The sequence below is a fragment of the Rutidosis leptorrhynchoides genome, chromosome 7 (genome assembly GCF_046630445.1).
Source record: "Rutidosis leptorrhynchoides isolate AG116_Rl617_1_P2 chromosome 7, CSIRO_AGI_Rlap_v1, whole genome shotgun sequence".
NCBI classification, from domain to species: domain Eukaryota; kingdom Viridiplantae; phylum Streptophyta; class Magnoliopsida; order Asterales; family Asteraceae; genus Rutidosis; species Rutidosis leptorrhynchoides.
Genome location: NC_092339.1, coordinates 28,352,239 through 28,376,347, shown reverse-complemented (window position 1 = coordinate 28,376,347; position 24,109 = coordinate 28,352,239). Strand labels below are relative to the sequence as shown.

General features: G+C 35.0%; 1 protein-coding gene across 1 annotated transcript; it reads left to right on the top strand.

Moving 5' to 3' along the window:
* The first annotated feature begins 308 nt into the window (after nt 1–308).
* Nucleotides 309–1,275, top strand: LOC139858298 (pectinesterase 1-like). The gene has a single exon (XM_071847155.1). The coding sequence runs from the start codon at nt 379–381 to the stop codon at nt 1,120–1,122; it is 744 nt and encodes a 247-aa protein (XP_071703256.1). The 5' UTR covers nt 309–378; the 3' UTR covers nt 1,123–1,275.
* The last annotated feature ends 22,834 nt before the right edge of the window (nt 1,276–24,109 follow it).

Below are 24,109 nucleotides of genomic sequence, written 5' to 3'. Positions count from 1 at the left end.
TATATAAGTTTATTCGTTTTTACGCCAAAAAAAAAAAAAAAACTTTAAATATAAATAAATATAAATAAAGTATTACAGGCTTATAAGTACACAACCTCTTTTTACACATACACAACCAAACACGCTTTACAATGTTATACAGTACAACACTGTAAAGCGTGCTCGATTGTGTATGTGTAAAAAATGGTTGTGTGAGTACCCAGTCGTCCAGTGTTATAGTTTTCGTTTTTTTCTAAAAAAAAAAAAAAAAAAAAAAAGTACTCCTATAAGGAAGAGAAAAATAAAATATCACCTCACCAAACTTTTACCTATATACTTTATAAAGGTCCTCTGCAAAACGCTCCGAAAAAGAAAAAAACAACACAGATATCTCAGTCAATGGAAGAATCTGTAAATTTCGTCAATGGCTACGGCAAAATTGATCCTACCGACGACGAAATCACCCCCGTTCCCTTTGAGTCGCCTGCACCGAAACGCCGTAGAACCGTCGCCGTCATCGTCACTCTCCTCCTCTTCGCCGTCATCATCGGATCAATACTCACAGCTGGAGTAGTCAATACTCCGAACTCAAAACCCTCAGACTCCAATTCAAAATCCATAAAATCATCGAAATCAATCAAAGCAGTTTGCGCAGTCACACAACATCCAGATTCATGTTTCACCGACGTTTCAACGATCGATTCCGGTAACTTCATCGATCCAGAAATGATATTTAACCTAACGTTACAGCTCGCCGTTACGGAGCTCGTAAACATATCGTCGTTACCTAAAACCCTAATTTCACAATCAACCGATCTACGTAGCGGATCGGCGTTACGAGACTGCGTGAGCTTGTTTGATGACGCGGTGAGTCAACTCAGTCAGTCGATTGATGCGATGAGTGGTGGTGAGAAGAAGAAACCGTTGTTGACGAAGGAGAAATTGGCGGATTTGAACACGTGGATTAGCGCTGCGATGACGGATCAAGAGACGTGTGTGGATGGATTAGAAGAAATGAGATCAACGGCTGTGGATGAAGTGAAAATGAAGATTAAAAAATCGAGTGATTATATGAGTAATAGTTTAGCAATACTTGATAATCTGGAGAAGATACTTGCAGAGTTTGGGCGTCATTTGCATTGAGGTTGTTTTTTATGTAATTCTAATTCTAATTTTAATCCTCTGTATGTTAGTATGTAATATGTAATTATAGTACAGTACATTTTTTATATATGTTGTTTGTATAATTTGAAATGAAAAAAATATACGGGGTCATGTGTCTGTTTAACCAATTAATCTGAATGGTACGTTATAAATTATAATAGTGACAATATTTTAAGGTTGTGGAATATGGAAGTTGTGAGGGAATGAATATTATGAACATGGTTCATAAAACAAAATGTTAAAAAAAGATGGTAAGAAACTAAAAGATGTTTATTAAGATTCAAAAGTTAAAATTGTTGGACCTTATCATAAATTTTACTCCGTAATAAATTGTAAAATGGTTAAGCGGAAGGATGTTGGAAGAATTAGAAGAGCTTTTCAGATTGTGAGATGGATACACTTTGTCTAAGGAAGGTGATGATCAATGTAATTAATGGTTTTTAGATATAGAATTGGCATATTTTTACAAATAAAAGATTGAGGATTTTAGAAGATTGTAAAAAAGATAGTTTGAGCAAATTTCATGGTGTAAGCCGTAAGGGAGTTTAAATGGAGGTGAATATGTGGAGGCATAGAAAAGAATATGCTTACGGTCCTAGGTATAAAACTGATTACAAAACGAATAATGTTTTGAATAGTGTGTTATGTTAATTTTTGAAGAGGAAATTTTAACCAATGAAGCATTGTTTCTTGACACGTGGCCATAGTAGAAGATATATGGATTAAAATTTATGAGCGGTGGGATTTGGGTAGTTTGAATATTGGGTCGATTGAAGAGTTGATCAAACAACAAAGAAACACGTTGTTTTCTAGTGTTAAGAAGATTGTTTGAATGTGCATGATTTGGACAACATTGTTTGAATGATTTGGACAACATTGTACGGTAATGGGTTAATTGTAATTTAACCCTTTATTTACTAAAAACCCCGGCTTTCTAGGCCGTCAAAGGCAATTCACAACTTTCAAACGACAATCACAATATAAGTAACCCTTTATTTACTAAAAACCCCGGCTTTCTAGGCCGTCAAAGGCAATTCACAACTTTCAAACGACAATCACAATATAAGTTACAAAATTGCCCCTTAAACAATGAAAACTTTGTCAATTTTACGGGGATAAAAAATGTAAGAATATTATTTCAATAAAAAAATCCTAAACAAACTCCACCCGAATTTTTAATGACTCATATCTTCTTGCTCACTACACGTTAAAATGTCCCGGCACCACCGTTCAACTCGAAATAATTTTACGAACACAATGCAACTAACTAAACGCGAAACAGACGTTTTTTAAAAACCACTACGGAATAATATTTTGGATTATTTTTCATACATATACATACACATACACCTATAATAAACAACTCAAATTAAGCAATTTTTCTGGCATTAAGCACGCGCATGCCATTATGTATACTAGGTACTAATCACGTGTATCCAGACACATCCGCCACAACGCGTTTGTAATTGAATATTCAACCCGGAAGGTCCCGTCACATCGTGCGAGCCGATCCGGATCTAGTTATAACATATTAGAAACCATAAATTGTGGTCTACTACAAGAGATAGGAAGAAAAAAAAAAGATATTTTAACTACTTATGAAATAAATGGAATAATTGATAGTTGTTCTCTTTTATTTGACACGAGTCGTTTTCTTCCTTATGAAGCTTTGTGTGTAGTTTTTTTTTTGGCCATTTCCTTTTTGATTTGTTTCATATTTGTTGTTGCATTTGTGTAATTGGGTTAGTTTTGATCCGAATAGTTGCATCTTGTAAGTTTTGTGAAATTGTACTAGTTTAGTGTTATGTTGTTGCTTATGATGTAGCCCATATTTTGGGTCGCCCTACGTCTCATCATATGAAAGAAATAGTATTTTAAGTATGTTTTTATTTATATACGAGTAATATTCATTAAATGCTCCGTAATAAATAAAAAATATAAAGTTAAAATTGAAAAATAAAGATTTTTAAAAGTTAGAATAAACACAAAAATGAATGGATGATAGTATGTCTTTTGGTTATTAAAGTCTATTTGAAAATAAAGATACACAATAACTTTAATTTTAAATCATATAATTGAAGCTATTAGCTAACCTTGTATCAATTCATTTGTGTATGAGGAAATAGCTTAATTTAAAATTTGAGAACAGAGAGTGAAAAGTTGAATACATAAAATACCATATAATAAAAATAAGACTAAATTATCACAATCATCCCTGTATTTGTCAGTTTTAATCGTTTTAGTCCCTATTTTTACAAAGTTGCAACTTTCATCCTTAAATGCATAAATACGTCCCAAAATAGTCCCTCATACTAATTTTTGTTAAGAGAAAATTGCGCGGATAGTCCCTGTGGTTTGTACTAGACACCATGGATAGTCATACTTGTCGATTTGAGGAAGGATAGTCATTCTGATGTGTTTCTTGTGCAAGGATAGCCCACTTGACATTTTCTGTCTAATTATTCTGTTAACCCTGTCACACGTGCATCCCACACGAGGGTATTTTTGTCTTTCTATGTTTCTACCTGGATTCCCACATCCACATACTTTATTTACTTTAATTAATTAATTAATGTCAACTTTATTCATCTCAAAAGTTATAAACCCCATCTTTAATTCAATTTCAATTCAAATTAAAATGTAAATTTAAATGAAAATCAAAATTCAAGTCCATACAAATACATAATTAATGAAAATCATATTTTCAATCACTTTGTCAATTGTGGGAAAATCACAAACAAATAAATAAATTCATAAAAACTAACTTTACGTTTCATCTTTTCAAGTCCAAATAAATAAATACAAATCCTTCTTTTAATATCTATCGTGTTTAATTTTGAGTGATAATGGGTTATGAAGGAAATGGGTTTTTATGTTCTTTGGATCTTCATCTTCTCCAGATCTGAATCAAATTGCGATGGCGGTAGAGGGTTGGCGGCGAAGGTGGTAGAGGGATGGTGGCCATCTTGAAACATCGATCTCTGATTCATATTGGTTGCACAAGATCTGGAAGAAACGAAGATAAAACGATGGAGGGTGTGCTTCGATTTTTGATCCTGCTTCTACATGCTCCTTCGATATTTAAACTCGGTACTTGTTCATAGCTTTCTTGATATTTTTCGATTACCAGATCTGTAGTTATAAAGGTTCAAACCTTGATACAAGATTCTGACCGGTTCAAGGATGATCCGGTAAAAACAGACACAAAAACAGATCTGGGTTTTCCAGTTAGTAGTTAAGTGGATGGTGATTGTTGGGTTTTTTGATTGTTGGCTTTCAAGTAGCAGTTCGTGTTAAATCTCGTTGAACCCTTTTTAGAAAGAAAAAAAAATAAAAAAATTGGTAGATCTCGATGGTTAATAGATAAGTGTAATATTGTGATGTAATTGGATAAAGATTTGTGGTGATGAATGGGTTTTCATCTGACATGTATACATTTTTTAGTAAACAAATTTTTTTTAAGGTTTTAATTTTTGGAACTTTGGAATGATAAAAGTGGGGTTCTAAATCTGGATTGGGTTTGATGTGGGAAGAACAAGTTGTAGATTTATGTGTTAGTTGTGTGTATTTAATTTGTCAGGTTATTATTATTATTGTTGTTATTATTATTATTATTATTATTATTATATTATTATTATTATTATTATTATTATTATTATTATTATTATTATTATTATTATTATTATTTGTAAGACCCTAATATGCATTGTACAGCAGAGTAAATATGGCACATGAAGTGTGGGTGACCTTGTATATTAAAACAGAGGTCAGAGGGCGAACTGAGCAGGGTGCGCTCAGCGCACACTTAGGGGTGCGCCTGGCGTACTCCTCACTGTAGTCGGGTTCTGTTTGTTTTATTCAGATATTTTGATGGGCATTTTGGTAATTTCACTTGTTGACGAGTTGGAGGCCAGTAGGTCAGATCTTGGGGTATCATTCACTCCATTTTCAGCAACCTTATCTTCTTCACTTTAATTTTGGAGAGAGTGTGTGATTTCTTGAGTGAGAAAGCTTAAATCCAAGAGGAAGAAGTTGTTCTAGGGCCAAAGTGCGGGTATTAAAGTCGTTCATCTACTCGCTAGCTACGTTGTGGTTGTAGTGGTAAGCTCTAATCTTGTTTTCCTTACTTTGATTTTGTGTAGGGTTAGGGTTTAGGTAAACGAAGAACATAAAACCCTTATTTGTTGATTTTGGGTGTTCTTGGGTAAGATGGAGTCATGAAGACTCAATGGTAACTAACCTAGGGTTTCAAAGTGTTAATTGAGGTTTATAAGTCCTAATTGGTTAGTTAATTACTAGCACACCTAGGTAATTGGTAAATGGGTGTTAGTTGGGTTAGTGGATGACCCGAAATGGGTGTGTTGATTTTAAATGAGTCAAAGGGGTTAATGATTGACCTAGTTGGGGATTATGGGTATGAATTACCCTAATTGTGTTATAGTTAGTGTTGATAGACCTTAATCACTAGCTTTTAAGTGATTGACGACGGTCTTAACCCTTAAGGGGCGGTTTTGGTGAAAATGGGGCATTTAATGCATTTAAGTCATTAAATGCACTTGAGTGAATTGTTGGTGTTTAGCCCAACAAGTTTGTTTGTTGATTGAGTACTTATTGTATTAGGTACTCGGCTTTGAAGCATTCGGAAGTATAAAATCATCACCAAATCGTTGAGGTGAGTGGAATAATTATATATGTATGTATATGATTTATTTGCTTGTGGGGTATGGGTTAAAGTTCGATGTTGACGATACCATATCCTAGAGTATATTGTTGGTACGTTTTGATGAGGGTTTAAGTTCGATGTTGACGATACCTCATGTATGGATTTAAAGTTCGATGTTGATGAAGCCATACCGCTATTGTAGCGAAATTCGATGAGGGTTTTAAGTTCGACGTTGACGATACCTCATATGTGGGTTTAAGTTCGATGTTGACGATACCACATTTATTGGGACGAATGGGAATTAAGTTCGATGTTGATGATACCATTCGTTGAGCTAGCCTTGGGATTCGAATACTAATGGATGTTGTGAACATCAATGCTTATGTATTGTGTTGTAGCATATTGTATTGTTGCGTTATATGATATTGTTATACTAGCTTGGGTTATCGAGGACTTAGCGTTATACATTATAATGGTATGCTAATTATGTTGCTAGTAGGTATACGGATTTGTTGTAAGTGTGTGCAAGTAAGTAAGTTATATATATATATATATATATATATATATATATATATATATATATATATATATATATATATATATATATATAATTATTGCATTCACTAAGCTTTAGCTTACCCTCTCGTTGTTTATCTTTTTATAGGCTCGGGCTTTGACAAAGGTAAGGGCGTACGGTTGGATTAGAGATTCCCGCTTGTTTGATAGTGGACGCTTTTGGATGTGATAGTTTTTGGAGTTTGACCGAGATTTGGGTAGTTTAACCCCAAACACCATGCTCTTAGTGTCGTTTGGAATTTAAACTAATGTGGTCGAAACTCGTGTTTTGTATGAAACTCGTAAAACGGCCGATGTGGGCCCCGTTTTGTAAAACTCATTTTATTATTGAATCGTGTGAGTTTTAACTATTATGACATGTTGTGAAAAGCATTTCGTCTAAATATGTCGGGAAGTGGGAGATCTTTATTTGAAAAATTGCCAAACCGGACAGAACTGAAAACTGACCTGTGCGCGCCGCGCACCCTGAGGTGGTGCGCGTGGCGCACTCCACTGTAAAAAAAAATTGTTTCGCGTATTTGGTTGGTTATTGGTTTGGGTTGTTACAAGTGGTATCAGAGCATGGTCTAAGGGATTTAGGTGACTTGAGATAGGTGCCTAGACTTAGACTTATTTGTGTATGAGCTTTATGCGGGACTTGTAGGAGACGGGTCGGACCGGGAGTTGATTAGTGCTTAGGTTTATGTGAATTAACCTTGCACTAATTGTTTTGTGTTGTTTTAGCGATCATCATGCGAGATAGGCGTTGTACTAGCAAGTTAATGCGACGTGCTCGCGTAACAATGATTAGCTACCATTGTTACGGGTTCAAATCATGTCAAACAAGCGATGTACGACGATTGTTGAGCAAGATGGGGTAGTGTGGTGTAGATGTATATACATATGTGTTAAGTCCTTTCGTTTTGTGCTTAATTTACTTCGTTTTATAGAATGAAGATGAGAAATGGACACGATACCAATGACGGAAGTACGAGTGAGGACGTCGAACTCACGGTCAAGGTCGAGGCCATCTTTAAAAGGCTAAAAAAGGACTTTCTTGACGATGTTCGAAAGGTTTTCCAAGAGTCGGTTGATGGACAAGTGACCGAAATGATAAATGAACGAATGAAAGCCGCAATAGAGGAGGCTTTGGAAGCTAGAAACATTTATCCACGAGGCGAAGGGGGTGAAGGTAATGGTGGGGGTGGAAGGCGGGACTTCCACTACAAAAATTTCAAGGATACTCAACCTCCGATGTTTAATGGGGTGAGGGATCCATTGAAAAGCACTTGTTGGATTTCCGATATCGAGGGAGCTTTCCGTATCGCGGAATGTCCTCCCGAGAAGAAGACAAGGTATGGGTCTAGCATGTTGCGCGAAGAAGGCGAGTTGTGGTGGGACAATAAAATCAAATTATATGGTGAAGAGCAATGCATGAGCTTGACATGGGAGGAGTTTAAGAAGGAATTTTTTCAAGAATACCGAACTTCTTCCGATCTTGATAGAATCCGGGACGAGTTGCACAATTTGCAACAAGGTTCAATGGACTTGGTCACTCTCAAGTCTACCTTCTTGGGAAAGACTGGTTTTTGTCCGGAATATGTTGGTGACGATCACAAGCTAATGAAAGATTTCTACCGTACCATGAATGATGAGTATAAGGGTAAGATTAGTCGAGGAGCGGCTAAGTCTTTTGAAGAGTTATTTGAATTGGCTCGGGGTTTTGAGCCGGAGGTTCCAAGAAAAAGCGATTTCACTTTTTCTAAAAGAAAGTTTGAAGGTTCTAGTCATTCTAACTTTTCTAACAAGAAGAACAAGAACAAGAAGGGTTTCGAAAGTGTAAATAGTGTGAAGAAAGGAGGTTTCGGGAACTTTATCCCTACTTGCTACAATTGTGGGGTACGAGGTCATTTGGCTCGGGATTGTACCAAGCCTCCTTCAACAAACAAGCTCACTTGTTTTAATTGCAACAAAGAAGGACACCGAAGGTCGGAGTGCCCCGACTTGAACACCGATCATGTTAAACGGTTGGAGAAAGCGACGGGCACGGCTAGGGGTCGCAACTATTTGATGACGAATGAGGAGGCCAAGCAATCCAACGGAGTCGTTTCAGGTACTTTCATGGTTAACTCTAATCCGGCACGAATCCTATTTGATAGTGGTGCCAATTTATCGTTTGTTTCTCCAAGATTCGTGCCTAAGTTAAATAAACCACTAGTTAAGTTAAGTCGTCCGGTAGAAGTTGAAATAGCGGATGGCAAGACGGCGCTAGTGGTTGATGTGTGTAAAAATTGTAATGTTGTGTTTGGTGCTGAAAATTTTAAAATCGATCTCATTCCGATGACTTTGGGTGATTTTGATATCGTCGTTGGTATGGATTGGCTCGATCATAATAGAGCCGATATTGCATGCCATGATAAGTTTATTCGGGTAAAAACCCCAAGTGGGGGAGAGTTAATTATTCACGGTGATAAACGAAGAAGACTTGTGCCGATATGCACTTTTGCACGGGCACGTCGTTTCCTTGTTAGTGGTGGCATGACTTTTCTAGCCCATGTTGTTGATACTCGAGATGAGCCACCCTCCATTCGTGAAATTTCGGTGGTAAATGAGTTTGAAGACGTTTTTCCGGATGAGTTACCGGGTGTTCCGGCGGAAAGACAAGTTGAATTTCGCATTGAGTTGGTTCCGGGAGCTACTCCCATTGCTAAAACTCCTTATCGTTTAATGCCGACGGAAATGCAAGAGTTGTTAAATCAAAACCAAGAGTTGCTTGAGAAGGGTTTTTTTGACCGAGTGCTTCGCCATGGGGCGCTCCCGTTTTATTCGTAAAGAAGAAAGATGGCAGCATGCGGATTTGCATCGATTATCGGGAGTTGAACAAAGTGACGATCAAGAATCGTTATCCTTTGCCTAGGATCGACGATTTGTTTGACCAACTCCAAGGTGCAACGTATTTCTCCAAAATCGACCTACGGTCCGGCTATCACTAAATGCGGGTCCGGGAGGAAGATATCAAGAAAACGGATTTCCGAAAGCGTTATGGGCATTTTGAATTCGTAGTTATGCCTTTTGGTCTTACGAATGCACCGGCGGCATTCATGGATCTTATGAACCGAGTGTGCCAACCTATGATGGACAAGTCGGTAATTGTGTTCATTGACGACATACTTGTCTATTCGAAGAGTATGAAGGAACATGAACATCATTTGCAGAGTGTGTTAAAGACATTGCGGAAGGAGAAGTTATATGCTAAATTCTCCAAATGTGAATTTTGGCTAAGGGAAGTTCAATTCCTTGGCCACATCGTGAACAAGGACGGTATTCAAGTAGATCTGGGGAAGATAGAGACGGTAAAGAGTTGGGGGCAACCGACTACGCCTACGGAAATCCGAAGTTTTCTCGGATTGGCCGGTTATTATCGTCGGTTTATCCAAGACTTTTCTAAGATCGCTTCTCCATTGACGAAATTGACAAGAAAGAACGCAAGATTTAATTGGGAGAACGAGCAAGAAATTGCTTTTCAATTGTTAAAAGAGAAGTTATGTCAAGCTCCGGTGTTAGTGTTGCCGGAAGGTGTGGAAGACATGACGGTTTATTGTGATGCTTCTTTAAATGGGCTCGGGTGTGTTCTAATGCAAAGAGGTAAAGTCATCGCTTATGCCTCTCGACAATTAAAGGAACATGAAACGAGATATCCGACTCATGATCTTGAGTTGGCGGCGGTTGTGCATGCGTTGAAAATTTGGCGCCATTACTTGTATGGTGTCAAGTGTACGATTTATTCGGATCACAAGAGTTTGAAACATCTTTTCGATCAAAGAGATTTGAATTATCGTCAACGTAGGTGGATGGATGTGGTAAAAGATTATGATTGTGAAATACTTTATCATTCGGGCAAGGCGAATGTGGTCGCGGATGCGTTAAGTCGAAAGAGTCACCACCCGGCGTTACGATTAAGATTGTTACGTATGATTATTACTAACGATTTTCTTGAAAAACTTGGTGTGATTCAAATTGAAGCTTACGTTCACAACAAGCATGCGGAACGAATTGTGGGGAAATCGGAATTCATTACTATGGGTTCACGTGGTTTGTTGTCTCTTCAAGGAAGAGTGTGGGTGCCTAACATGGGTGATTATTGTAACACCCCAGCTTAACATGACCACAATATTGTTCGCTTTGCCCGCAGGCGCACGGCTTTTTCTTGGCGACCACATACGAGAAGCACTTTCTCAGGAGGTCACCCATCCTGGTAGTGCTCTCGCCTGAGCACGCTTAACTGCAGCGTACTCGCACATCTGCTCTGCATGTGGTCCCAAAACGCGTTGTGTCATTTAAGCGTGAGTATTACCTTATAATCCCATGATCACTCATGTTCGTGGGCGATGTGGGATTTGCCTAGGGTGTTACATTCACCCCCCCTTAGGGACTCATCGTCCTCGATGAGGTTTACCCCACCACCCCCAACGGCACATGAGTGGCTCTGATACCAACTGAAATGTCCCGTTCTTATTGATTAAAAACGTTCCATATTAATTGATTTCGTTGCGAGGTTTTGACCTCTATATGAGACGTTTTTCAAAGACTGCATTCATTTTTAAAACAAACCATAACCTTTATTTCATAAATAAAGGTTTAAAAAGCTTTACGTAGATTATCAAATAATGATAATCTAAAATATCCTGTTTCCACACGACCATTACATAATGGTTTACAATACAAATATGTTACATCGAAATCAGTTTCTTGAATGCAGTTTTTACACAATATCATACAAACATGGACTCCAAATCTTGTCCTTATTTTAGTATGCAACAGCGGAAGCTCTTAGTATTCACCTGAGAATAAACATGCTTTAAACGTCTACAAAAATGTTGGTGAGTTATAGGTTTAACCTATATATATCAAATCGTAACAATAGACCACAAGATTTCATATTTCAATATACATCCCATATATAGAGATAAAAATCATTCATATGGTGAACACCTGGTAACCGACATTAATAAGATGCATATATAAGAATATCCCCATCATTCCGGGACACCCTTCGGATATGATATAAATTTCGAAGTACTAAAGCATCCGGTACTTTGGATGGGGTTTGTTAGGCCCAATAGATCTATCTTTAGGATTCGCGTCAATTAGGGTGTCTGTTCCCTAATTCTTAGATTACCAGACTTAATAAAAAGGGGCATATTCGATTTCGATAATTCAACCATAGAATGTAGTTTCACGTACTTGTGTCTATTTTGTAAATCATTTATAAAACCTGCATGTATTCTCATCCCAAAAATATTAGATTTTAAAAGTGGGACTATAACTCACTTTCACAGATTTTTACTTCGTCGGGAAGTAAGACTTGGCCACTAGTTGATTCACGAACCTATAACAATATATACATATATATCAAAGTATGTTCAAAATATATTACAACACTTTTAATATATTTCGATGTTTTAAGTTTATTAAGTTAGCTGTCCTCGTTAGTAACCTACAACTAGTTGTCCACAGTTAGATGTACAGAAATAAATCGATAAATATTATCTTGAATCAATCCACGACCCAGTGTATACGTATCTCAGTATTGATCACAACTCAAACTACATATATTTTGGAATCAACCTCAACCCTGTATAGCTAACTCCAACATTCACATATAGAGTGTCTATGGTTGTTCCGAAATATATATAGATGTGTCGACATGATAGGTCGAAACATTGTATACGTGTCTATGGTATCTCAAGATTACATAATATACAATACAAGTTGATTAAGTTATGGTTGGAATAGATTTGTTACCAATTTTCACGTAGCTAAAATGAGAAAAATTATCCAATCTTGTTTTACCCATAACTTCTTCATTTTAAATCCGTTTTGAGTGAATCAAATTGCTATGGTTTTATATTGAACTCTATTTTATGAATCTAAACAGAAAAAGTGTAGGTTTATAGTCGGAAAAATAAGTTACAAGTCATTTTTGTAAAGGTAGTCATTTCAGTCGAAAGAACGACGTCTAGATGACCATTTTAGAAAACATACTTCCACTTTGAGTTTAACAATAATTTTTGGATATAGTTTCATGTTCATAATAAAAATCATTTTCCCAGAATAACAACTTTTAAATCAAAGTTTATCATAGTTTTTAATTAACTAACCCAAAACAGCCCGCGGTGTTACTACGACGGCGTAAATCCGGTTTTACAGTATTTTTCGTGTTTCCAGGTTTTAAATCATTAAGTTAGCATATCATATAGATATAGAACAGGTGTTTAGTTGATTTTAAAAGTCAAGTTAGAAGGATTAACTTTTATTTGCGAACAAGTTTAGAATTAACTAAACTATGTTCTAGTGATTACAAGTTTAAACCTTCGAATAAGATAGCTTTATATGTATGAATCGAATGATGTTATGAACATCATTACTACCTCAAGTTCCTTGGATAAACCTACCGGAAATTAGAAAAATAGATCTAGCTTCAAAGGATCCTTGGATGGCTTGAAAGTTCTTGAAGCAGAATCATGACACGAAAACAATTTCAAGTAAGATTTCCACTCGAAATAAGATTGTTATAGTTATAGAAATTGAATTAAAGTTTGAATATGATTATTACCTTGTATTAGAAAGATAACCTACTGTAAGTAACAAAGGTTTCTTGATCTTGGATGATTACTTGGAATGGATTTAGAAAACATGGAAGTAAACTTGCAATCTTGGAAGTATTCTTGATTTTATGAAACTAGAACTTTTGAAATTTATGAAGAACACTTAGAACTTGAAGATAGAACTTGAGAGAGATCAATTAGATGAAGAAAATTGAAGAATGAAAGTGTTTGTAGGTGTTTTTGGTCGTTGGTGTATGGATTAGATATAAAGGATATGTAATTTTGTTTTCATGTAAATAAGTCATGAATGATTACTCATATTTTTGTAATTTTATGAGATATTTCATGCTAGTTGCCAAATGATGGTTCCCACATGTGTTAGGTGAATCACATGGGCTGCTAAGAGCTGATCATTGGAGTGTATATACCAATAGTACATACATCTAAAAGCTGTGTATTGTACGAGTACGAATACGGGTGCATACGAGTAGAATTGTTGATGAAACTGAACGAGGATGTAATTGTAAGCATTTTTATTTGGTAGAAGTATTTTGATAAGTGTCTTGAAGTCTTTCAAAAGTGTATGAATACATATTAAAACACTACATGTATATACATTTTAACTGAGTCGTTAAGTCATCGTTAGTCGTTACATGTAAATGTTGTTTTGAAACCTTTAGGTTAACGATCTTGTTGAATGTTATTAACCCATTGTTTATTATAACAAATGAGATGTTAAATTGTTATATTATCATGATATTATGATATATAATATATCTTAGTATGATATATATACAGTTAAATGTCGTTACAACGATAATCGTTACATATATGTCTCGTTTCGAAATCATTAAGTTAGTAGTCTTATTTTTACATATGTATTTCATTGTTAATACACTTAATAATATATTTACTTATCATTTAACATAATTAACCAAGTGTATCAATATCTTAATATGATTCATATGTACCTAGTAAGACGTTGTTATAACGATAATCGTTATATATATCGTTTTCGAGTTTCTTAAATTAATAGTCTCATTTTTATGTATATAACTCATTGTTAAAATACGTAATGAGATACATACTTATAATAAAATAATGTTAACTATATATATAACCATATATATGTCATCGTATAGTTTTTACAAGTTTTAACGTTCGTGAATCACCGATCAACTTGGGTGGTCAATTGTCTATATGAAACCTATTTCAATTAATCAAGTCTTAACAAGTTTGATTGCTTAACATGTTGGAAACACTTAATTATGTAAATAACAATTTTATTTAATATATATATAAACATGGAAAAGTTCGGGTCACTACAATTATCGACAAGTGCTACTTGATGAAGCACATAAGTCAAGGTATTCCATTCATCCGGGCGCGACGAAAATGTATCTTGACTTAAGGAAAGATTATTGGTGGCCGGGCATGAAACGTGATGTTGTAAAGTATGTTGAGCAATGTGTCACGTGTTTGCAAGTTAAATCCGAACACCAAAAGCCGTATGGTAAGTTACAACCGTTGAAAATTCCGAAATGGAAATGGGAGCACATTACCATGGATTTCATTACAAAATTACCAAAGACGGCGAGAACCTAATTTGATTCAATTTGGGTGATAGTTGATCGATTGACGAAAAGTGCCTTGTTTCTTCCCATTCGGGAAGCGATATCATCGGAGACTTTGGCTAAATTGTTTATCAAAGAGGTAGTCGCTCGACATGGGGTTCCTATATCTATTATTTCGGATCGAGATACCCGTTTCACATCTCGATTTTGGGAAAAGTTTCACGAAGATATGGGTACACAATTGAAATTGAGCACGGCGTATCATCCTCAAACGGACGGTCAAACCTAACGTACGAATCAAATTTTGAAGGATATGTTACGGGCGTGTATTATTGATTTCGGTGGTAGTTGGGATGAGCACTTACCTTTGGTGGAATTCTCGTACAATAATAGTTATCATACTAGTATCGGGATGCACCTTATGAGATGCTTTATGGGCGAAGGTGTCGAACTCCGATTTGTTGGGGTGAGATTGGTCAAAAAGAAATCGGGAGTACCGATTTGGTCTTAGAAACGAATAGCAAGATTGATATGATTCGGGATCATTTGAAAAAGGCTCAAGATAGGCAAAAGTCGTATGCCGACAAGCGTAGACGAATGATCGAATTTCAAGAAGGTGACATGGTGATGCTTAAGGTTTCGCCATGGAAAGGTGTTATTCGGTTTCGAAAATGGGGAAAGTTAGCTCCTCGATTTATTCGGCCATTTAAGGTTTTAGCTCGTGTTGGTGAAGTTGCGTATCGTTTGGAATTACTCGAAGAGCTTGCGGGGATCCATAATACATTTCATGTTTCCCATCTCCGTAAGTGTCTTACAGATGATTCATCTTGGGTACCGTTAGACGAAATTGAGCTAAACAATAAGTTAGAATATATTGAGGAGCCGATTGCCATACTCGATGAGAAGGTTAAAAGGTTGAGACATAAAGAGGTTAGAACTTTTAAAGTTCAATGGCGTCGTAGTAAAGGTTCCGAGTTTACTTGGGAGCCCGAAGAATTCGTGTTGGTTTATCTTCCCTCTTGTCATGCGGCTTGGATCGCGAGGACGCGCTCCGATTCAAGTAGGGGAGAGTTGTAAGACCCTAATCTTCATTGTACAGTAGAGTAAATAGGGCACATGAAGTGTGGGTGACCTTGTATATTAAAATAGAGGTCAAAGGGCGAACTGAGCAGGGTGCGCTCAGTGCACACTTAGGGGTGCGCCTGGCGCACTCCTCACTGTAGCCGGGTTCTGTTTGTTTTATTCAGATATTTTGATGGGCATTTTGGTAATTTCACTTGTGGACGAGTTGGAGGCCAGTAGGTCAGATCTTGGGGTATCATTCACTCTATTTTCAACAACCTTATCTTCTTCACTTTAATTTTGGAGAGAGAGTGTGATTTCTTGAGTGAGAAAGCTTAAATCCAAGAGGAAGAAGTTGTTCTCGGGCCAAAGTGCGGGTATTAAAGTAGTTCCTCTACTCGCTAGCTACGTTGTGGTTGTAGTGGTAAGCTCTAATCTTGTTTTCCTTACTTTGATTTTGTGTAGGGTTAGGGTTTGGGTAAACGAAGAACATAAATGGGTGTGTTGATTGAGGTTTATAAGTCCTAATTGGTTAGTTAATTACTAGCACACCTAGCTAATTGGTAAATGGGTGTTAGTTGGGTTAGTGGATGACCCGAAATGGGTGTGTTGATTTTAAATGAGTCAAAGGGGTTAATGATTGACCTAGTTGGGGATTATGGGTATGAATTACCCTAATTGTGTTATAGTTAGTGTTGATAGACCTTAATCACTAGCTTTTAAGTGATTGACGACGGTCTTAACCCTTAAGGGGCGGTTTTGGTGAAAATGGGGCATTTAATGCATTTAAGTCATTAAATGCACTTGAGTGAATTGTTGGTGTTTAGCCCAACAAGTTTGTTTGTTGATTGAGTACTTATTGTATTAGGTACTCGGATTTGAAGCATTCGGAAGTATAAAATCATCACCAAATTGTTGAGGTGAGTGAAATAATTATATATGTATGTATATGATTTATTTGCTTGTGGGGTATGGGTTAAAGTTCGATGTTGACGATACCATATCCTAGAGTATATTGTTGGTACGTTTGATGAGGGTTTAAGTTCGATGTTGACGATACCTCATGTATGGATTTAAAGTTCGATGTTGACGAAGCCATACCCGCTATTGTAGCGAAATTCGATGAGGGTTTTAAGTTCGATGTTGACGATACCTCATATGTGGGTTTAAGTTCGATGTTGACGATACCACATTTATTGGGACGAATGGGAATTAAGTTCGATGTTGACGATACCATTCATTGAGTTAGCCTTGGGATTCGAATACTAATGGATGTTGTGAACATCAATGCTTATGTATTGTGTTGTAGCATATTGTATTGTTGCGTTATATGATATTGTTATACTAGCTTGGGTTATTGAGGACTTAGCGTTATACATTATAATGGTATGCTAATTATGTTACTAGTAGGTATACGGATTTGTTGTAAATGTGTGCAAGTAAGTAAGTTATATATATATATGTATAATTATTGTATTCACTAAGCTTTAGCTTACCCTCTCGTTGTTTATCTTTTTATAGGCTCGGGCGTTGACAAGGGTAAGGGCGTACGGTTGGATTAGAGATTTCTGCTTGTTTGATAGGGGACGCTTTTGGATGTGATAGCTTTTGGAGTTTGACCGAGATTTGGGTAGTTTAACCCCAAACACCATGCTCTTAGTGTCGTTTGGAATTTAAACTAATGTGGTCGAAACTCGTGTTTTGTATGAAACTCGTAAAACGGCCGATGTGGGCCCTGTTTTGTAAAACTCATTTTATTATTGAATCGTGTGAGTTTTAACTATTATGACATGTTGTGAAAAGCGTTTCGTCTAAATATGTCGGGAAGTGTGAGATCTTTATTTGAAAAATTGCCAAACCGGACAGAACTGAAAACTGACCTGTGCGCGCCGCGCACCCTGACGTGGTGCGCGTGGCGCACTCCACTGTAAAAAAAAAAAAAATTTTGTTTCGCGTATTTGGTTGGTTATTGGTTTGGGTTGTTACATTATTATTATTATTTATGTTTGGGCATGATGTACTCAAGTATTTAAAACTTGATATTAATTTGGTTTCTTGAAAATGAAAAATAAAGGGAAAGGGAAGAAGGTGTGTGTTAGGGAAGAAGTAGTTGTTAGTGAAGAATATATATAAAATGACGAAAATACCCTCACATGCTTGGCACATGACTAAATTTTAACATAAAAATTAACGGAGTTAGTGAGTTGGACTATCCTTGCTCCTTATGCAAACCACAATGACTATCCTTCCTCAAATCGACAAGTATGGCTATCCATGGTGTCTAGTACAAACCACAGGGACTATCCGCGCAATTTTCTCTTTTGTTAACTGTCCATTAAATATACAACATATGCTATACATGTGACCATTCACCCTTTATATTAAACGATTACCCCTAATCGATTTCACATATTGAAGATATAAAGCATCGAATTCAAGCAATATAGTTCTCTACCCATGAATCCTACCAACACTGTTTTCGATAATATTTTTTCATCTCTTCTTTAATATATTTAGTTCTCTAGCTACAAAAGTGAATTTGATTATGTGTTATTTTCGATACAAATTTCATTACAGTTATTATTTTTTATAACTCATAATTGTCGAAAATCTATATTTTTGTTGAAGTTCTAGGGTTTAGTATACTTTGTGAAGTAGTTGTTTGGTAACTTTTGCATCTCTATTTTTATATACTTATTTCTCCAGTTACATACGTTTAATTGATTAAGAGTATTCGATGGTTCTTTATATATATTTTTTCTTATGACACATAATTGTTCAATTTCCGTAACTTTGTTGAAGTTCTACGGTTTTCTATGATGTGTGATCCAGTCTATTAGTCTGTTCTTGTTCTTACATTATCATGTCCATAGTTTCACTTAAAGTTTATTAATTAAGCAATTAATTAACCGCTTAAATTAAAGTTGGGAAAAAATTACGCCGTTGGTACCTGTGGTTTGTTTACATTTTCTTGATAACACCTAAACTTAATTTATTGCACAGTTGGTACCTAAGCTTTGCCTAACTTTCGTGGTTAGTACCCAACCTAACTTCCGTTAAGTTTTTAATGTTAACCCCTCACATGTGTCATGCATGTGAGGGCAAATTCGTCATTTTAAATAATTGTTGAGTTTAATCAAAGGTATTCCATCTAAAGTACACAAAAGCATTGCTGACTGAAATCAAAGCTATAAAATCAAAACCATTAGTGTTGGACATTTAAACCATCACATTAGGCCTTTTAATTGCAAATAACACACCTAGTGGAAACACAGAAGACAACAATAACAATGCAATGAATAAGCTTATTATTGAAAAAGAAAATAGTTTTTCTTTCAATAACTATTTTTTTTTCTTTTTTCTTTTTAAATAAAAAGAATTTAAATTAATAAGAGTTTTTCAACAAGATGTGAAAAACCATAATACAACAACCATCATATGGACTTACAAACATTACGTCCAAAAGATCATGTAACAAAATACAAATGTCACCACCATAACTAAAGCTCTTACAAAAAAACCATGCCATGAAACTAAAACTAAATAACCACTCAACAAAACCATGGATTGCAGGAAGCATATATATAGATTTAGAGAGGCTCACAAAGCTCCGAAGGCACCGCCCACTATAATGTTGACAATGCTCCTTGACCAAATGATCAGACCATACAAATTAACTAATAGAATCATGCCATAACTAATATTTTCGACAATTGCCCAATTTTAATTAAAATTGCAGCATTCAGTTATGGAATTATAGCATACTCTCTGGCTCCAGTATACAAATCATAATACACAGCAGAGGCGTCTTTGGACATAGGCAACATAGACAACTGCCTAGGGTCCAAAAATTAGAAGGGCCCAAAATTTTTATTATATATACAATTGTCGAATAGTTAAGTAAATTAAATAAAATATTGTCGAATAAATATTCGATAATACAAAATTTTGTTACGGATGTCTTGAAAACTTCTTTCGTATAGATAAATTTTAACATAATCTTTTTATCTGTATTAAAAAAATTTAACGTGTATAAGGGCCCATTTTTATTTTCGCCTAGGGCCTCTAAATTGTAGAGACGGCCCTGATACACAGTACCAATATAGATACGTAAAACATAATGAAAATATGAAATAAGCACTTACATTACTAATAGAACACCACAGGTGATGGCTATGTGCAAATTCGTTTGACCCGACATCACGACTATCGAAATCGATCGGGAACAAACAAACATAATCCTAGGCGACGCACCACCATCCATTTGATGCTTGAACTCGCTAACGTTATTCTTGCACCACCGACGACACTATCATCGTTTCCGGCACCATCATCGTTATTGGCGAATCAAAACCCACCTCTTCATCATCCTCAACCCGTTGATTTCAAATTTAGGGTTTGGGTTTGAGTTTGGTGATTTGGGTATAAAATCGGGCCAATTAACATATTATGAAGTGAAGTGATCGACAATTTAATATGAATTATGAAATCGTACGATAAAAAACGGGAATTCAAGATAAAAAGTGAAAAATATTAACCAATGCTAATTGCTTAGGTGATTAGTTGTTTGAACTGCATCGCCTTCACTGAATCAATTTTCTCCCCGATCCATCCCATCCTTTTGTTCAAAAAGTACTCGATTAGTGAATAAGAAGTGTATGAAGTAATTTTGCCCTAATTTGTTCATCAGTTACACATACTAATCACGTATCATATCATCTTTATTTTCCTTTAGGGGAAGGGACGAAAATACCCTCACATGCGTTGCACATGTGAGGAGTTAATGGTTAACATTAAACAGACGTTAGCATGGGGTACTACTAACCACACAAAAATAAAAGTTTAGGTGTAACGGTGCAAAAGTGTACAAATCACAGGTACTAACGGCGTAATTTTTTCTAAAGTTGGAAAACAGAGTGTTCTTGTAGAAAGTTAAACATTATAATACTTGATGGAATACTATAAATAGATGTTTAGATCCAAATACTGAGTGTAAAGAATTCAGACTGTATTAATTTGAAGTTAAAAAAATATTATTGCTTGATTGTTTTGAATACAAAGCTACATAAATCTTAGTGATTTCGTTTGAATAATACGATTAGTATTTTTTTGGTTCAAGTTTTTTTTTTTTTATCTTCTAATTTTATTCGTTATTGCTAATAATTTCTATTATTTATGTTTAATATGTCGTATTCGATCACTTTTATACTTGGCTTCATCTTCTAATTATCTTGGTATCATGTGTCTTCTTTGCAGATGTTAAACGTTTAATTGGGAGGAGGTTTTCTGATCCATCAGTGCAAAGTGATATGAAGCACTGGCCGTTTAAAGTGATCCCTGGTCCCGGTGATATGCACGTGCTGTGCACATGTTGATACTTAGCAGACAGTTAACAAAAGTTAGTATGAGGGACTATTTTGGGACGTTTTTATGTATTTAAGGATGAAAACTGCAGCTTTGTTAAAATAGGGACTAAAAATGACAAACACAAAGATGATTTTAGTAATTTAGTCTAAAAATAAATAAAGGAAAGTAAACATAAAAAAATATAAAACCGACCTCCCACCACTAGTTTTATACTCCGTATGTTAAAGAAAAGGTCGCGTGTAACCTTTGTGTTATACAGACAACTAAGTAATCCTCTAGCTACATGTCAAAACACACATAGATTAGATACGATTTCATTTAGTGGTAAACAAATTTCGGAACAAAATTGACTAAAATTACATTCTTTAGTTTAAATCATTCATTCTAATCGTACATAAAAAACCAATTATAAAAATGTTATTATGTGTGATGTTTTAAATAAGGATTATCATAGTTTAAAAGTAATTTAAATATAAAGAAAATTTGTAAGCCCCTAATGATGATATTACTAAAATAATTAATTATATTCAATATAAACATTAACATGTTTATTGTATAATATATATAAAACATTATGTATAAGATTATGATAAAAACACCACCATGATCATATGTACGATATATTAAGCATTATGTACAATCTTATGGTAAAACACATCCATGACCATATATACAATATTTGAAGCATTATATACAACCTTATGATAAAACATGTCCATGATTATATGTACAAACTTTAAAACAAATTGTACAATCTTTTACAAAACACTCCATGAACATATACTCCGTACAAACTTTGAAGCTATTGTACAACATTCAATTGTATTTTAAATATAAAAAAAAAATTAAAGAGACATATGTTATTACTAATAATTATTATTGAAAATATAAATAAACAATTTTATAGCAAACTTTATTATTATTATTATTCAAATATAAGTATTCTTTACGGGATTAATTACGTTACATATGTATACGAAATACATGTCTTAATAAAATGTAATGTAGAATTTTATGATAAGAAAAATAGTAACTGTGATGAAAATTGGAAAATTGTTGTGGGAGAATAAATGTAGTTTATTTATTCTGACCAAGTTAAGTATGTCAATATGTTTGTAAAAACAACGACAACTTTCTTAGTCGGAATCTGTAATTCCACGGGTCATTAACTAAATGACTTTAGCATTTACGTTCACTTAATACCTAAAACATATCATTAAACTGTTTATTAAACAAACTCGTAATTTTACGGGCTATTTCAACCTTTTGATTTCTACTCTTTAGTTTAACAACTAGTTTACGAACCCTCGCTTCGTTCCGGGGGTTCGGTTTTCAATGTATTTTAGTGCGTTTAGTTTGTAAAATTATTTCGCGGCTAACGATGATGTCGTTGAAGCGCAACTCGAGTCGAACTAAAAGGTATAATACGTGAAAGATTTAAATGTTATTTTAAATTAACAATATATGTGCTATGTGCATCTCCGCGTTTCGCTACGGAATTGTCGACTTTTAAAAATTTAACGCAAAATCAACGTGTATGAAAAGTACCTCAAATATTTAGCGTTTTTTTTAAAAAGATTCCATTTTGCGTATAGTTAGTGACATTGTGTTCCTAAAATTATTTCGAGTTTAACGATGGTGTCGGAAAAATTTAGCTCGTTGCGAGTGAGAAGTTATGATCCGTTGAATATTTAGGTAGAGTTTAATTAAGATTTTTTATGAAAATGGTTATTTGACACTTTACTCCCCTGTTTGGGGGGCGGTTTTAATTTTTGAACAAATTTTGGGGGTTTTTTTTGGAAAAAGGAAAAAAAAAGGTGAAAACAAAAAAAATTTTAAAAAATATTAAAAAAGGTGAAAATACGAAATATATTATATAATATTATTATAGTTATAATAACGGGGATGCGAGTCGGGTCGGGGTAAGGGGGTAGGGTTGGGGGGTGTTTTGTATTTTCTAGAGAGTGTGGGGTTTTTTTAGGAAAATTGGGGAGGGGCCGATTAGTGCTTTGGATAAAGTTTGAGGTCCTTAGTGTGAGATTGAGATAGTCCAAATAGTAGTATTGGGGAGGGGGCCAATTCGTACGTTGAATAAAGTTTGGAGGCCTTAGTGTGAGATTGAGATAGGCCAAATAGTACTATTCATTTGGACTATCTCAATTAGGTATGAGTTATTATAATATCTAAAATTATCTGTTGGTATTTTTTTAAAGTAAGGTAGCAGTTCTTGATAATTGAACGGAATCTCAACTAGAACTTTTCAAACCTCGAATCATCAAGCTACACGTAACCTTTAATCTTTGATTATTAGCAAGGAGAATAAAATGTCCAGTTTTTCCAACAATTCTATAATGTTTGTAAGTTTTCAAATAACGTAATATACTACTGTAATATTAGATTATCAACAATAATAAATATACATATTTGTAACATTATAATTTCTGACGTTGACGAGTATTTGACCTTTATAATCATGATGAGGTTCCAATAGATTATTCTTTTACAATATCCTAGCAAACTTTTTTTTTTATCACCCCATGAACAAGTACATTGTCTTTTGCATAGAGGATAAACCCATGGTAATTAAATCTTCCGAGTGCGAGATCTGGTACTGGGTGAATTATTCATTACGTGCACCCTTTCTGAACGATTTGACACAGCCACGAATCAAATTCGAGTATTGTGCTTCATTGGACAATTCGGTTGCAACTCAGGCAAGCCTGCGTGATTTAGCCTAACAAACTTGTAATCTTCTAAGCTCTGGAAGTAAATAACCGTAACAAGATAGGAGTGCAGAACTATCTTATGTCATAGGTGACAATATTCCACATTAAAAATTATCAGAAGTAAATGGAAAGTGGATATCACGTCTTTTAATTCGTGGGAAATTTCAAACAATATAAATATGTAATTTGAAAATTGAAAATAATATTATTCATTCTCGCATGCTCACATACTTTAATCCCTTCATCATGCCGCAACTTCAATCTAAACTAATTATCGATTCGTTTGCCAACAATTGCAATAACTCGGTACTAATTTGTAAATAACAAATAACTATTGGAAGGGCTAAAAAATTTTATACAAGTTACAACCTTATTATTTGTCTTTGATCACATTTGTTGAGACCCTTTGAT